Source organism: Cetorhinus maximus, chromosome 3 (assembly GCF_964194155.1).
Source record: "Cetorhinus maximus chromosome 3, sCetMax3.hap1.1, whole genome shotgun sequence".
Taxonomy (NCBI): Eukaryota; Metazoa; Chordata; class Chondrichthyes; order Lamniformes; family Cetorhinidae; genus Cetorhinus; species Cetorhinus maximus.
The window spans coordinates 178,493,586-178,510,813 of NC_135881.1; the positions used below are offsets into that span (position 1 = coordinate 178,493,586).

A 17,228-nucleotide genomic window follows, 5' to 3' on the forward strand; every position below is an offset into this window, starting at 1 on the left:
TCTTGTTGCGACCAACCTAGGGGATTGAATAAAGAAGGGGAGCCAGCTTATTCCTCCTCACCTGAGAGCATAACAAAATTGGGGCCCCATTCGGTAAGTTAACAAATTGTTAGACCTCACCTGGGGACCAGCCGCAACAAAAATATAAACAGATTAAATTATGGTTTATTCTCAAAACAGTGTAAATTATGGAAGAATCATTAGAGTAGTACAGATCTCATCAATTTCATTGTGCAATTTCCCCTAGAAATGTGTAGAAACATTACCACTTCTTTAAAAAATAACTTGTTTTTTGTTACTACCTTCCCATCACACTACATTTTTGGGCTGGCTTTTTCATCTGTTTGGTCCGCATAGCTTGGAGCTAAGTTGGTGAATACAGTGCACACACTGTTTCAGACTGTACATGTTCTCTGGTGCCTACATGCGAGGAGGCATCAGATTCACCGGGACGTGACTCTCTCATTATTTGCTCCAGCTGCTGCTGGCTCAGATTAGGAATCCAACAGATCAAAAAAGTTCAAACCTGTGACCAAACCTGCTCTACAACATTAAGTGTTGACGTGTCGCCATGTAGCATGGCCGCACTGCCCTGGAATACCCGTTAATTTGCTCTCACCATGCTTGTGTTTCTTCGACAGGGCAGACCCAGCGAGTTTAAAGAGAGGCAGAGGGACAGGGACAGGGAGAGGGAGTATGATAGACCCAGCAAGTTTAAAAAGAATACAAAGGAGAGAGAGTGCACGGCAGACCCAGTGAATTTTTTTAAAAGTGGGAAGGAGAGAGCACGCACGGCGGAGCCAGCGAGTTTAAAAACAGCGAGAAGGGGAGAAAGAGGGCACACAGAGAACCCCGTGAGTTTAAAAAGAATGAGAAGGGAGAGTGAGCGAGCGCACGTGGTGGACCAAGTGAGTTTAAAAACAGCATGAAGGGGAGAGAGCGTGCAGCAGACCCAGTGAGTTTAGAAACAGCACGGAGAGAGAGAGACAGCAGCAAGCCCAGCGAGTTTAAAAATAGCGAGAAGGGGAGAAAGAGGGCACACAGAGGACCCAATGAGTTTAAAAAGAATGCAAAAGGGAGAGAGGGCACAACAGACCCAGCAAGTTTAAAAAGACCTAGTCCAGCCTGTGGTTCCAGTGCGGACTGGCCGCATTCTGAGAAAAATCAAAGTGCGGCATCACAGGAAAACAGATGAGTGACTTGTTGTTGAGTATTTTTCTCAATTATCTTTCAAAACTCAGGTAATTTATTAATAATTGTAAGGTTTTATTAGTAGTGGTACGGTTTACTAAAAGTAGTAAAACTTATTAGTAGCAGCAGTGTTTATTAATTATAAATTTTAAAAAAACAAATTAACACATAATAAAGTTGGCAGGGCAGGTGATGTGTTGCGGCTGCAAAATATAGACCGTGATGGACACCAGTGTGATCCAAGGCAACCACATCTGCAGTGAGTGTCTGCAGTTCGAGGAGCCTCAACTCAGAGTCAATGAGCTGGAGGCCAAGCTACAAACACTGTGATCCATCAGGGAGCAGGAAAGTTACCTGGACACTTTGTTCCAGAAAGCTATCACACCCATCAGGATAGAGTCATCTGATTTGGTCAGTAGTCAGGGACAGGAGGGTGTGACCTTGAGCGAGGCAGGTAAGAAGGTAGAAGTGGAGGAACCTCAACCCTTGCAATTGTCCAACAGGTTTGAGGTTCTTGCATCTTGTACGGCTGAGAACAGGGGCTGCAGGGTAGATGAGCGAGCTGACCATGGCATTCAAGGAAGCCATTCAAGTGTGGAGAGTAAATAGGAAGGCTGTGGTAGTAGCAGATAGTATAGTCAGGGGGATAAGCACAGTTCTCTGCAACAGAGAGCGAGAGTCCAGAAGGTTGTGTTGCCTGCCCAGTGCCAGGGTATGGGACATCTGCTTTGGCTAGAGAGGAACCTGCAATGGAAGGGGAAGGATCCAATTGTCGTGGTCTACGTGGGTACGAGGGACATAGAGAGGTCCAGGAAAGAGGTTCTGCTTAGGGATTATGAATAGCCAGGGGCCAGATTAAAAAGCAGAACCTCACAAGTAATAATCTCTGGATTATACCTCAGGCACAAGCCTCTCCCTCACTTTGAAATGAGCAGCATCCTCGTTCCTCTCAGGAACATTACGGCAGATGACCAAGATGTTTATTTAACTTCTCAACAGTTTTCTTGCCCCCACCATTAAAAGCATTTGACATCATTACTTATTTCCACACCTATCTGACCATTACATTTATTATCATACACCAGAAGGGTTTTTAAGATAACAACTGTTTTAACCAGAATATCTACTGTTGGGAACCTGGCTATGACATCTGTGGAGAGTTCAAAAACAAAGTGCAGCCAAAGCACAAAGAATAGCAAACTTTTCTTGATAGCTAGACAACCCAAAATAACACTGTCCAGCAAAGACCCTTCAATGAGGACAAATATTACTGAATTGTCCTTCAAATGGTATTGGGCGCAAGGAGGAGAATTTACATCCTTCAGCCTAAAATGGATAGAGACAAGCCCTGGTAGGATCAACAACCCAGTGAGTTCAAAGCCTACCATGGCAAGTTGTGAAACAGAAGTCACTAAAACCTGGTAATCTGTGGGGCGGCATCAGAAAAAAAAATCGACAATAAGGGCTGTTCTGATTTTTTTCATAAAACAACTGTTTCATGACCTTGCCAACACCACTCACACCCAGGATGGCCCATTCTTATGAAACAAATGAAGAGACCACTTTGACTGTGGGGCAAGTTGGTGGTGGTGGTAGGGGGGCAGGTGGGTAGAAGTTGCTGGTGACCATAAGACCTGCGGGGGCAGGGGCGGGGGAGGGGGGAGGTGGTGCTGGTGATAGTAACTCTTCCAACAATGCTGCATATGCTCACAAACAAAACAAAGAGGCAAAGGCAGGCTCCCAGGCTCAGTCTCAGTCTCACACAGGCTGCCCTAGAAATAGGGGGTGAAAGGTGTCCCTTAAAGGATGCAGGACAAACAGTCAAAATAAGGGATAATCCATTAAAATACAGAAAAGTTGGTCACCTTGCCTACACTCTGAGAACATTTTTAAAAATTGGCTGCGAATGTTATGGTTAGAAGGTGGACATATTTTGCATTATTCAGTAGCAGGCTGAGCAAGCTTATTCAAGGGGTGATGGAAATGGTGGAATTGTTCAGCTATGTTTAATTCATTAGAAGCATCACTGTGTGTGTTAAGACGCCTCGTTGAACAAAGTAATGTTGCCTTTAGCCATTCATCATTAAGCACTACTGCAAAGGCCTACACTCAGAAACATTCCATAAAACAAACCCCATGAATCCCAAATATTGATACTGCTTCAAAACAATAGCTTCAACAGCGAGGCATCTGCTAGTGAGGCTACACATTACTACCTACTCTCTCTAAAACAAATACACTAAGCCTTCTATATAAAAACAAAAAACTACTGCGGATGCTGGAAATCCAAAACAAAAACAGAATTACCTGGAAAAACTCAGCAGGTCTGGCAGCATCGGTGGAGAAGAAAAGAGTCGACGTTTCGAGTCCTCACGACCCTTCAACAGAACTGAGTATAGTTAGGAGAGGGGTGAAATATAAGCTGGCTTAAGGTGGGGTGGGGAGAGAGATAAGTTGAGGTGGGGGGAGGTGGTGGTTGTAGGGACAAGCAAGCAGTGATAGGAGCAGATAATCAAAATATGTCACAGACAAAAGGATCAAAGAGGTGTTGAAGGTGGTGATATTATCTAAGAAAATGTGCTAATTAAGAATGGATGGCAGGACACTCAAGGTACAGCTCTAGTGGGGGTGGGGTGGAAAGACTGACAAGGTATTAGTTGTAGATTTTAAAATAATGGAATTAGGTGGGAAAAGAAAAATCTATATAAATTATTGAAAAAAACAAAAGGGAGGGGGAAGAAACGGGGTGGGGATGGGGGGAGGGAGTTTAAGATCTAAAGTTGTTGAATTCAATATTCAGCCCGGAAGGCTGTAAAGTGCCTAGTCGGAAGATGAGGTGCTGTTCCGCCAGTTTGCGTCGGGCTTCACTGGAACAATGCAGCAAGCCAAGGACAGATATGTGGGCAAGAGAGCAGGGTGGAGTGTTAAAATGGCAAGCGACAGGGAGGTTTGGGTCTTTCTTGCGGACAGACCGCAGGTGTTCTGCAAAGCGGTCACCCAGTTTGCGTTTGGTCTCTCCAATGTGGAGGAGACCGCATTGGGAGCAACGAATGCAGTAGACTAAGTTAGGGGAAATGCAAGTGAAATGCTGCTTCACTTGAAAGGAGTGTTTGGGCCCTTGGACGGTGAGGAGAGAGGAAGTGAAGGGGCAGGTGTTGCATCTTCTGCGTGGGCATGGGGAGGTGCCATAGGTGGGGGTTGAGGAGTAGGGGGTGATGGAGGAGTGGACCAGGGTGTCCCGGAGGGAACGATCCCTACGGAATGCCGTCGGGGGGGGTGAAGGAAGATGTGTTTGGTGGTGGCATCATGCTGGAGTTGGCGGAAATGGTGGAGGATGATCCTTTGAATGCGGAGGCTGGTGGGGTGATAAGTGAGGACAAGGGGGACCCTATCATGTTTCTGGGAGGGAGGAGAAGGCGTGAGGGCGGGTGCGCGGGAGATGGGCTGGACACGGTTGAGGGCCCTGTCAACGACCGTGGGTGGAAAACCTCGGTTAAGGAAGAAGGAGGACATGTCAGAGGAACTGTTTTTGAAGTTAGCGTCATCAGAACAGATGCGACGGAGGCGAAGGAACTGAGAGAATGGGATGGAGTCCTTACAGGAAGCGGGGTGTGAGGAGCTGTAGTCGAGGTAGCTGTGGGAGTCGGTAGGCTTGTAATGGATATTGGTGGACAGTCTATCATCAGAAATTGAGACAGATAGGTCAAGGAAGGGAAGGGAAGTGTTGGAGATGGACCATGTGAAAATGATGGAGGGGTGGAGATTGGAAGCAAAATTAATAAATTTTTCCAGGTCCCGACGAGAGCATGAAGCAGCACCGAAGTAATCATCGATGTACCGGAGAAAGAGTTGTGGGAGGGGGCCGGAGTAGGACTGGAACAAGGAATGTTCCACATACCCCATGAAGAGACAGGCATAGCTGGGGCCCATGCGGGTACCCATAGCCACACCTTTTATTTGGAGGAAGTGAGAGGAGTTAAAGGAGAAATTGTTCAGTGTGAGAACAAGTTCAGCCAGACGGAGGAGAGTAGTGGTGGATGGGGATTGTTCGGGCCTCTTTTCAAGGAAGAAGCTAAGGGACCTCAGACCATCCTGGTGGGGGATGGAGGTGTAGAGGGATTGGACGTCCATGGTGAAGAGGAAGCGGTTGGGGCCAGGGAACTGGAAATTGTTGATGTGACGTAAGGTGTCAGAGGAATCACGGATGTAGGTGGGAAGGGACTGGACAAGGGGAGAGAGAAGGGAGTCAAGATAACGAGAAATGGGTTCCGTGGGGCAGGAACAGGCTGACATGATCGGTCTGCCGGGACAGTTCTGTTTGTGGATTTTGGGTAGGAGGTAGAAGCGGGCCGTCCGAGGTTGGGCGACTATCAGGTTGGAAGCTGTGGGAGGAAGATCTCCAGAGGAGATGAGGTCAGTGACAGTCCTGGAAACAATGGCTTGATGTTCAGTGGTGGGGTCATGGTCCAGGAAGAGGTAGGAGGAAGTGTCTGCGAGTTGACGCTCAGCCTCCGTGAGGTAGAGCCATCTGACTGAAGCATTTTTTTAAATGCTCATCATCTTGTTCAAGATGGTGTTATTAGTTTCCAAATAGAAATGAGTGAAAGGCCCTCCCTAAGCCCCTTCTAGCAAATGCCCTCCCCATCCCCCAAAGAATCTGTCCTATACCATCTATGTTATCTCACACTGCAGCCAGGTGGGAAGATGTAGGTGTAGCTGCAGCCAACAGCCTAAAATGGGCCCACACGTTGAATTTTGCCTATAGCAGACCAAAGGTGATATGACCCAAGTGCCCTGGTACACTGATAATCGTGCCTCCACTGATAGGTGCCTTAGAGTGTTGCATGAGTTGTCTCTTTATCAGTGCCCTATGCCCAGGAAAAGTACAGTCTGCCACCAATCTGCCCATTCCACTAGTCCATCTTTATGAACCAAGAAGGATTACCAAATTGATAGCAAGTCATGCTGAATTTTGGACAGTTTCTGCACCTGTGATGTGCGACATTTGGAACTGGATTCAGCCTGTCCTAAATTATTTTGAATGGGACTTCCACAGCCAGCAAATGTCAGCTTTTGAGCCTTGGCTATATTCAAGGAAAAATTTCAACATGGAAACAAACAAAATTAAAAGAAAAAGAGTGTGTGGAAATGTTCTGAGGCGACTGTCACAAGTTTATCAATCAAATATGGTGTGTTAAAAAGTAGTCATATGTGGATTTAGGAAACATTAGGTCATGTCTACGGGAATATTTGGAGGTATTAACTCACTTAGTTGATAAAGATTATATTCCGTTAGATTTCCCAAGGGCACTGAGTAAAGTTCCATATGTAAGGCTTTTAAGTAAATTGAAGGTTCATAAATCTGGTTAGTAAAGGCAGGACAAGGGAAAAGACCTTGGCTAGTGTTGCATGAATACTGCTAAATAATGCACCAACTTGCACATTAACAGGTTAATGACAAGCTGAGAAACACCCTCATGCAAAAAAAAAACACTAATCATATTTCACTTGTCAACTGTGTAATTAATTAACCCAAGTCTGGAACATATTTCATAGTTTTTAATATTAAAAGAAAATCAGCAACCAGCTGTAAAATCAAGTTCATTTAACCCTGTATTATGACAGCTCAGCTAGGCTCACAACAAAAATCAATTCCATTTGTTCTTCATTAATATGTGTATCGACCTCAATCACCTCAGATGAGCAGCAACAATATATAGCTATCTTTAAACCCCCCACTGAAGCTCTCACCCAAATAGTCATTCTCACCCAATCCTGTTCAATCCAATATGCTTATGGAACAAACATCAAAAATACAGGACTAGATAGCTGCATTGTTTACCTCTGACTATCTCTTGATCACTAAATTCAAAATGCAGTACAAAAAATGAATTTAAAAAAAAAACAATCTTCTCACTCCCCCCCCCGATCAACTTAGATGATAGCTCAGTCCTCTAAAGGTTAGTCAAAACTGATTCATGAACCTAGCTTAAAAGCTGCCAGCAGAGGACCAGGAAATGGTCATCTCCCCAGAGTCAACCAGTTTTGTAAGCTTTCAGTTCCTGGCAACTCGATGGTGCAACAAACACTATTAGAGTAATAAAAGCTAATTATCAAAAACCAGAAGTTCCTTGTCTTATCATAAATTATTCTGCTTAAAGTTCCAAAAGAAGCACTTAAAGGCTGAATTAAGAACACCAAAATGTTTTAATTCATAGCATCATACAGCACAGGGAGTCATTTGGCCTACAGTGCCTGTGCCAACTTTCTGTAAGGGATAGGCAATTAGTCCCATTTCCCATTCTTTCTAACTAGCCCTGCAAATATTCATCCAATTCCACTTCGAATGTTACTACTGAATCTGCTTCCACCAATCTTTCAGGAAGTGTTCATAACTTGCTGCATAAAATAAATTCTCATCTCGCTTCTGGTTATTTTGCCAATTATCTTAAATTTGCATCCTCCTGCCAGTGAAAACAGTTTCTCCCTATTTATCAAAATGTCTCAATACTGCTGGCTCTTTCATTCCTCGCTTCAACTAGTCTTTCATGTTGCCCATTCTAAGAACATAAGGGCCAGAATTTTACATTCGCCCAACAGGCTCAAGTGTAATATGATGCGCGATGACATCAGGCGTGTGCCCTGATGTCATCGCGCTCTCTTGCGATATTCCATTCAGCGGGCGCTGCCAGAGTCGACTGCGCGCCCGCCGATAATTGAAAGGCCTATTAAGGCCATTAACGAACTAATTAACTTCAAATTTACGCTGCCCGTCCAACCTAACGGTTGGCGGGCAGGAGAAAAAGCCAAGCGGCCTTTACATTTTTTAGGGAACCTCATCCACGAGCGGGGTGAGGTTTCCTAAAGCTAATACAAATTAAATTAAAACTTTCTTCTGACATTAAAAACATGTCCCATCTCATGTGACACAGTCACATGAGGGGACATGTTTCATTAAATTTTTTATGTCTTTAATTTTTTTTAAAGGCGCTTCAATCTCCCTGAGGCAGCTCCGAGCTCCCCAAACGTCCCCGCCCACTCGACGAGGGAAAAATTCAGGCCAAGGAATAGGAACAGGAGCAGACTATTCGGCCCTTCGAGCCTGCACCACCATTCAATAAGATCATGGCTGATCATCTTGTGCTGCAATTTCCACATTGCCATCTAACCCAGATAACCTTTGACTCTCTTGCCTAACTTTGCCCCTTTACTTCCCCCACTCCTCACCGTCCAAGGGTCTAAACACTCCTTTCAAGTGAAGCAGCATTTCACTTGCACTTCCCTCAATTTAGTCTACTGCATTCACTGCTCCTGATGCGGCCTCCTCTACATTGGAGAGACCAAATGTAGACTGGGTGACCGCTTTGCAGAACACCTTCGGTCTGTCCGCAAGCATGTCCCAGACCTCCCTGTCGCTTGCCATTCCAACACACCACCCTGCTCTCATGCCCACATATCCATCCTTGGCCTGCTGCAATGCTCCAGTGAAGCTCAATGCAAACTGGAGGAACAGCACCTCATCTTCCGACTAGGCACTTTACAGCCTTCCGGACTTAATATTGAGTTCAACAATTTCAGATCATGAACTCTCTCCTCCATCCCCAGCCCCTTTCTGATCCCCCTTTTTCCAATAATTCATAATTTTAAAAAAATATATTTTTCTTTTCCCACCTATTTTAAAATTTATTTAGATCTATTGTTTTATCTCCACCTTTTAGCCCATTTCGATCCCTTCCCCCCGCCACCCCACCCCCACTAGGGCCATCTGCCACTAGCTTGTCCTGCTACCCTTATGTCCCCATTAGCACATTCCTTAGGTAACATCACCACCGTTAACACCCCTTTGTCCTTTTGTCTATGACATCTTTGGCAATCTCCACCTATCACTGGCCCTCTATCTAGCTCTACCTGTCCCACCCCCCCTACCAGCTTATATTTCACCTCATTTCTCTATTTCCTCAGTTCTGATGAAGAGTCATACGGACTCGAAACGTCAACTGTATTCCTCTCTGCAGATGCTGTCAGACCTGCTGAGTTTTTCCAGGTATTTTTGTTTTTGTTCAGATTTCCAGCATCCGCTTTTGCTTTTATCTAAGAATCTATTTACATCTGCCTTAAAAATACTCAATAACCTCACTTCTACCACCTTCTGGGGCAGAGAGTTCCAAAATCGCACAACCCTCTGAGAGAAAAAAATTCTCCTCATCTCTGTCCTAAAAGGGCAGCCCCTAATTTTAAAACAGTGGCCCCTAGTTCAGGACTCACCCACAAGAGGAAACACTCATTCCAGGTGTCAATCTAGTAAACCTCCTCTGAACCGCCTCCAATGCATTTACATCCTTCCTTAAATAAGGAGGCCAAAACTGCACACAGTATTCGAGGTGCAGTCTCACTTAGCCTTGTATAACTGAAGCATAACATCCTTACTTTTATGTTCAATCCCTCTCATAATAATCTCCTCCTGTCCTAATTTTTAGTCAACTTTCTTTCCCCCACCTGATTTATCTTTTATTTACCTTACTTCTATTTTTATTTAAATTTTATCCCCTTTCTTTCTTCTTGCTCCCACGTAAGAGCTAGCGACAACTTTTCAATAAACAGGTTTAGATCATTAAAAAATCAGCTTAAGGCGGCAAGTTACTGATTAAAAGCAGGACGATTGACTCGGTCACATCCCGGTTTAATTCCGATGCATTTTTAAGCATCAAACCAAGATAGAGGCAACCCATCCCATTTGCCCGGATGGGGAAAGCGCAGTAGGAGTTTTAATGTTGTGCTTCTTTTTGTGGAGGCTGTTGTTTCAGTTATTAAAAGCATCGGCATTCCTCAGTTCTTGCAAAGCAAGGTTAAAAAGCTTGTTTCTCCAAACTTTAAACAGGTCAACGAACAAAACGTTCCCAAGAAGTGACTGGAACACAAATTTGTGGGCAGTGATGAAAAAATATACACTGTGCTTCCGAAGCTGCCTACAAAAAATCAATGAGCCCAGCTGTGCAGCATGGAACATAAGTGAAAAATAGCCCAACAGCAGCAGCTTAGAGCCAGCTTCAGTCGGGAAGCTCGGCAAGTTTTGATGAAAATATTCATAGATAGGTACAAGCATGATTGCTCATCAGCTGCAGGTCCCTGATTTTTTATTTATATTCATTCTTGGGGTGTGGGCATCAATGGGAAGGCCAGCATTTCTTGCCCACCTCCAGTTACCCTGAGAAAAGTGGTGGTGGGCCTTCCTCTTAAGCCATTAGAAATAGCTTGATACAACTGAGTGGCGGGTAAGTCAACCATATCGGCTTGGGTCTGGAGTCACATAGAGGCCAGATCAGGTAACGATAGCAGGTTTCCTTCCCAAAAGGTCATTAGTGAACCTTTTTAAAAATGGCAATCTGACAGCTTTTATGGTCACTCTTACTGATAAGCAGCTTTTAATTTCCAGGTTTTTAAATTGAATTCAGATTCTGAAACTGCTTTGAAGAATCCGAATTTGAGTTCTCTGGATTATTAGTCCAGGCCTGTGGATTAATAGCCTAGTAACAATAAGAGGAACAGAAATAACCATGGCATCGATGGCTGATTCATCACTGCATTCTTTTGTCATTATTTACGCATATTTATTTATTGTAGAGCTTCAAAAACAGTGAAACACTGAGCCCTCAATGAGGTGTTCCATGAGCAGTATAAAGAAGTCAAATGCATCCCTTCATACCCCCCTGTTTTAGTGGGGCAGACACCATGAAACTGAACCAGGTAGTACCAATAGTGCCTATGTCATCAAATATCTGCTAAGACCAAGTGGGATACAGGTGAATAGGAACAGTAGGCCATTCAGCCCCTCAAAGCTATTCCACCAATCACTGGAACATGGCTGATCTGTATCTTAAGTCCCGCCTTGGTTCCATAATCCTTAATACCTTTGCCTGACAAAAATCAATCAATGTCAGTTCCTAACGTTTACCACCAATCAAATCCAGGTATCAAGTAAAATGGCCACACAAGATTTTACAACAATTTTAGCAGTTGCAAAAAAAAAGGATGAGGCAAAGGAAGGGAGATCAAACAACTGGAAATCCTCTGGTAAATACCAACAATATATGTATACAGTGACCTCACTTTCAAAACATAAAGCAGATGATTAAAGTAGTGCATGCCATACATTTCAAGCAGAATTAAAAGCTGATAATGAAAGGATCTTGACCAGTTTTGAAGTGGGGAAACACAGACACACAAACATGCACACACACACACAGACACAGAAATACACTCACAAACTGAGAGACACACAGACACAGACCTCTGTTTGACATAGATCATAAGTGCACTAAGCTTGGCAACTGACAAATTGGTGGATATCAGATCAAGGGATGCCTGTATAAATACCTGTCTCTTGTCGTCAGGGGCTTTAAGGAAGAGTGCATTTATCACAGCAATCGTGTAAATCTGAATGTCAGAATCTGACCTTTTGTGAACAAAATAACACCAAAAATGTTAACATGGAAACACACTGTTTCTTTTGTACATTTTAAACAAGACCTTAAACAAGATCAATTCTACCGACAAAATTAAATTTTAATGATCAGATTTACATCTATGCACTTGCAATAAAAAGCAAATTGCTGGCTGTGAGACAATTGTAAGTAATACACCAGGCTTGCTTCTTCTACATAAATCAGTGCTACCCCACACAACCATCTCATCACTTGTGTCATATTATTTCTAACAGCACTTCATTGCGGTCATAGTAAACACACAATTTATTTGACTTGTAAGTGGGGAGTGCTTCTTTAAGGAAACATTTAATGCTCTCAAGCATCTAAGTCTCCCTTATAAGTTCTTTTTTGCCTTTAAAGTAGGAGTCTCAATGCAATAGCCAATAAATTGAAGGTGGAAGGACAATACCAGCAGTACTAAGTAATATATGTGGACACATTATTGTAAATGTATGTGAAAATATACATATAACACACAAAAAAATATAAAGCTTGAAATTTGACACACTATAATTTAGTTCTGCCTGAATGTTATAACTCAGCCATCTCTCATTATGATTTTAAGAAGGGAAGTATACTAAGGAGCACTTGATATGAAGTGCTTCCTTACTTAAGTACAGGTAATTTTGGAAAACAATTATGAAACATCCTATCTGGTTAGAAGATCACAAACCATAGAGCAGATTTGGCCCATTGTGCTTGTGCCAGCTCTTTCACAAAGCTACCCAATTAGTCCCACTCCCCTGTCCATTTCCCACAGCCCTGCATTTTTTTTCCTTCAATATGTTTCCTATTCCCTTTTGTAAATCATATCCCATCTGCCTCCACCATCCTTTCAGGCAGTGCATTCCCAATAACAACTCACTGTGTAAAACAAATTTTCAACTTCACTCTGGTTCTTTAGCCAATACCATAAATTTATGTCATTTGGTTATCGACTCCGCTGCCACTGGAAATAGTTTCTCCTCGTATCCTGTATCAAAACGTTTCAAGAGATTTGAATCTCTATTAAATCTTTTTTTTATTCTAAGGAGAACTGTCGCAGCTTCTCTAGTCTCTCCACTCAACTAGAGTCCCTGATTTGTGATGCCATTGTAATAATTTTCTACTGGGGAAAAAGCAGGGGAATAGGACTAGGTGAGTAGCTCTGCCAGGAAGCTGGCATTGACATGACAGGCCGAATGACCTCCTCTGGTGTTGTAACCAATGATTCTATGAAATCTCCTCTTCTTCCTCTCCAAGGCCTTGACGTCCTTGTTGAAATATAATATTCAGCATTGGACACAGAACTCCAGCTGAAGCCTAACCAGTGATTTATAAAGGTTCAATGGAACTTACTTGTCATTGTACCCTGTGCCTCTATTTATAAAGCAATGGATACCATGTGCTTCTTGTTTTAAAACTTTGCACTTTTAAAAGCTCCCAGGTCTCTCTGTTCCTGCACCCCTTAAAATTGTGCAGTTTAGTCTATATTGCACTTCTCCTCATTCTTCCTTCCAAAATATATCACTTCACACATCTCTGCATTAAAGTTCATCTGCTTATGTCTGCCCAGTTCACCAGTGTATGCCCTCCTGAAGCTTGTTACTATCCTCTTCATTGTTTACTACAATTCCAAATGTTGTGTCATCTGCAAACTTTGAAACTCTGCCCTGTACACCCAAGTCCAGTCTGAAAAATATTCATCACTACACCCTTGTTTTCTGTCTCTTGCAGCCTCTGTCCCTTTAATTCCATGAGCTTCAATTTTGCTAGCAAGTCCACCATGTGATCCTTTATCAAATGGCTTTTAAAAGTCCATATACATAACACCAATTGCATTACCCTTATTAGTCCGCTGCGTTACTTCATCAAAAAGCTCAAGTTAATCAAACACGATTTGCCTTTAACAAATCCATATTGGCTTCCATTCATTAATCCATATTTTCAGAGTCATAGAGTCATAGTTATACAGCACAGAAATTGGCCCTTCAGCCCATCGTGTCCATGCCGGCCATCAAGCACCTATTTATTCTAATCCCATTTTCCAGCACTTGGCCCGTAGCCCTGTATGCTAGGGCGTTTCAAGTGCTCATTTTCCCAGTGCTAATTCATTTTGTACCAAATTAACATCTCTAAAATAATACCCAGACCACCAACATTAGGCTGGCAGGTCAGAGCTGCCCTCTCTCCATTTTTTGAAATCTGAGTCCACTGTTATCAACCCTCCTGCCTTGGAAACAATTTCACCCTATGTAATCTACCAAAAGCCATCAGGATTTTGAACCTCTATTATATCTTCCTTTCACATTCTCTGTTCTAACGCTTGAAACCCACCCATCCTCTGGCACCACTCTCATATCCAAAGAGGATTGAAAGAAAATGGGCAGTTGTTCCATTATTTCCATACTTAGTTCCCTCAGTAACCAAGGATGAAGCCCATCCAGACAGGGTGGGTTTTTAATTTGTAATATTTCCTGGCTCTTTTGTGTCTCAACACTCAAACAGGAAGCTTCTCATCTGGCATCAGCTGTGGGACCTTTAGTGAACAGCTCTATTTTAAATAGTACCGATAACCATACTGTTTTGCTCTGGATACAGACAAGGAATATTAGTTTCTTGTACAGAAATACGGAGAAGTAGATTTTTAGCCATAGTTCCCCATGTTCCCAATTTCACTCATCCCACTTTCTACAGGGAGGGAATAACCAGAGGAGAATCACAGTCCTTCAACCAGGAAATGTAACTTAGAAATAAGGAATCATATTTTCAACAAATGCCATACCATAAACCCGTACTAAGAATGCCTTTCATCCCAGGTTTCCATCAATTTCTACCCCTTGTTCGTTTGAAGAGATTTTTAAAATTTCATATTCCAGCTGGACTAGCCAGCAATGCCCACATCCCATGAACGAATAAAAAAACAGGCCCCATCAGAGCTAAAACACCTCACTGAGGAGGCCAGCTGTAAAAAGGCCAGCAGCTTCCCATGGGGAACAAATGATTTATTGGACAAAGAGTTAAATATGTACCTCTTGTAAGCTGCATGTTGGTTGCACTGACATAAGGCTTGGGAGCAGTCCGATCATTCACCCTGCCAACCACAACTGGTGTATGAATCATAGAACTTAGGAGGAGGCCAACTCAACATGCCCGTGCCAACTCTGAAAGCACTAACCATTTTGTCCTGTTCCTCTGCTCTTTCCACATAATCCTGCACATTTCTCCTTTACAAGTATAAATCCAAGTTTAACCACCTTTTCAGGCAGGGCCTGAATCATAATAACTTAGTCTTTGTTTTTTTTTATCAATTATCTCAAATTGAAGTCCTCTGGGCATCAACCTTCCTGCCAGTGGAAATAATTCTCTCTATCTAGTCTTTCAAAAGCCATCAGAATTTTGAACCTCTACTAAATCCCCTTATAACCTTCTCCGCTCTAACTCATTCATTAAATGAAAACTGCTCAGTTTTAACACAAAGAGCATGGGACATAATTGGCCCGCCCACATAAAATGGGACTTGGGAACTGGAGTAGGCCATTCAGCCCTTCGGGCCTGCTCCACCATTCAATAAGATCATGGCTGATATAATTGTGGTCTCAACTCCACTTTGCCGTCTGCTCCCATAACCCTGGACTCCCTTATCTATCAAAACTCTGTCTAATTCTGCCTTGAATAAATTCAATGACCTAGCCTCCACTACTTTCTGGGGAAGTGAATTCCACATACTAACGACCATTTGAGAGAAAATATTTTTCCTCATCTCCGTCTTAAACAGTAGACCTCTTCTTTTTAAATTGTGTCCCCTGGTTCTAGTCTTCCCCACAAGAGGAAACATCCTCCCAGTATATACCATATCGAAACCCCTCAGGGCCTTATATGTTTCTATGAAGCCTAGCTTCTTCAGCTTCCCTGATAGTTATGATCCCTCAGTTCTGGTTTCATTTTGTGAATCATTTTTGCATCTTCTCTAATGCCTCTAAATCCCTTTTATAATGCTTACTCAAGGCACATCATACTAATCTGACTCAACATCTTATTTGCTTTCTTCCAGATAAAGGATTATGAGAACTTACCCTTGTAGATGTGGCATTAGTTGGCCAATAGTAATCTCTTGTGCCACCTTCTGGTAGAGATCATAGCTGTTCAACACCATAGACTCCAAGATTGCTAGCGACCTTTGTAACACAGACACATCCGTAGCAGATTTGTTCACATAGCTTGCTATCTGAAAAATACATAAAATAAACAGTAAGTTTTAAATTCTATCCTAAAAGTTTCTGCAAAAGTATCACTTCCCACACTTGGATACAACTTTACACCCTTCCCAGAACTGCTACCTCTGAACCTACACCTTTTGTGAAGCTGGTACCATCTGAACCACTATATGCAGACGCTGTGCCAATCAATTCTCTTTGTTGGGGGTGGTGGTGGTGGTGGTGGTGTCAGGGGCGGAAGTTGGGGGCTGGTGGGGCGGTGGTTAGTTAGTTCACGAGGCAGTTAATCTTAGACTCTGTCAGACTCACTGTGATATTGGTGAGTTTTTACAGATTTTTTTAAAAATTGCCCATCAAGGTAACTCAGCAAGCAGTATTTTAAACTCTGAAGGTAATGAAAAAAGTTTAACACTATTTTCTTTAGTACACGCTGCGTTACAGACTACAATACAGAACAAGATAAAAGTGTTCAACTGCTTATTTACCCTGCTGTTATTTCCTTCATTTTATTCATTGCAAGTTTTTCTTTGGTGGGAGTTGGTGAAAGGGGAGAACAGAATATTAGTTGTTAATAATAGGCATCATTAAAAAAATATATAAGGAAATGCATCTTGTGAAGCGTAACACGTTGTATGATGTGTGGAGCACCGATGTATGCAGCCACTGCATCATTGGTTACCAATTTCTACCAGACTGCTACTAGGTTTCAAAATGCTTCCTAGGAACATTACATAAAAGAGCAGGGGTAGCCCATTAGGCACTTAGAGCCTGCTTCACCATTCAATAAGACCATTCGATTTTCTACCGCAGCTCCACTTTTGCCACACTACCTCCACATCAATTAATTCCTTTAGTATCCAAAAATCTAAATTGATCTCTGTCTCTAATTTAGGTGTTAGCTGTGGCTCAGTGAGCACCACTGTTACTCCTGAGTCACAAGGTTCCGGTTTTAAATCCCACTCCAGGACTTGAGCATAAAAATCAAGGCTGACAATCTGTTGCAGTACTAAGGGAGTGCAGCACTGTTGGAGGTGCCATCTTTCGGATGAAACATTAATCTGCTATCTCAGGTGGCTGTAAAAGATCCCATGGCACTATTTCAAAGTTATCCCTGGTGTCCTGGCTGGTAGTTATCCTTCAATCAACATCTCAAAAACAGTTTATCTGGATATTATCGCATAGCTAATTGTGGCAACTTGCTGTGTCATCAACATGCTGGGGGTTGCCGTTTTCCAGAAATTGAACTGGATCAGCCATATAAATACAAGAGCAGATCAGAGGCTGGGAAATCCACAGCGAGTAACTCACCTTCTCACTCCCACAAGCCTGTTCACCATCTACAAGGCTCAAGCCAGGA

General features: G+C 42.9%; 1 protein-coding gene across 7 annotated transcripts in view; it reads right to left on the reverse strand.

Annotated features, from left to right (window-relative positions):
- The window catches only part of LOC144679064 (engulfment and cell motility protein 1), a 272,728-nt gene that overhangs the window by 159,023 nt on the left and 96,477 nt on the right, over nucleotides 1-17,228 (reverse strand). For all 7 annotated transcript variants that reach the window (XM_078539327.1, XM_078539329.1, XM_078539330.1 and 4 more), the window contains 2 exons: nucleotides 15,731-15,882; nucleotides 11,566-11,644 (listed from right to left, as the gene is read on the reverse strand). In XM_078539327.1, the coding sequence (XP_078395453.1) occupies nucleotides 11,566-11,644; nucleotides 15,731-15,882 (231 nt within the window). The remainder of the gene's footprint in view (nucleotides 1-11,565; nucleotides 11,645-15,730; nucleotides 15,883-17,228) is intronic.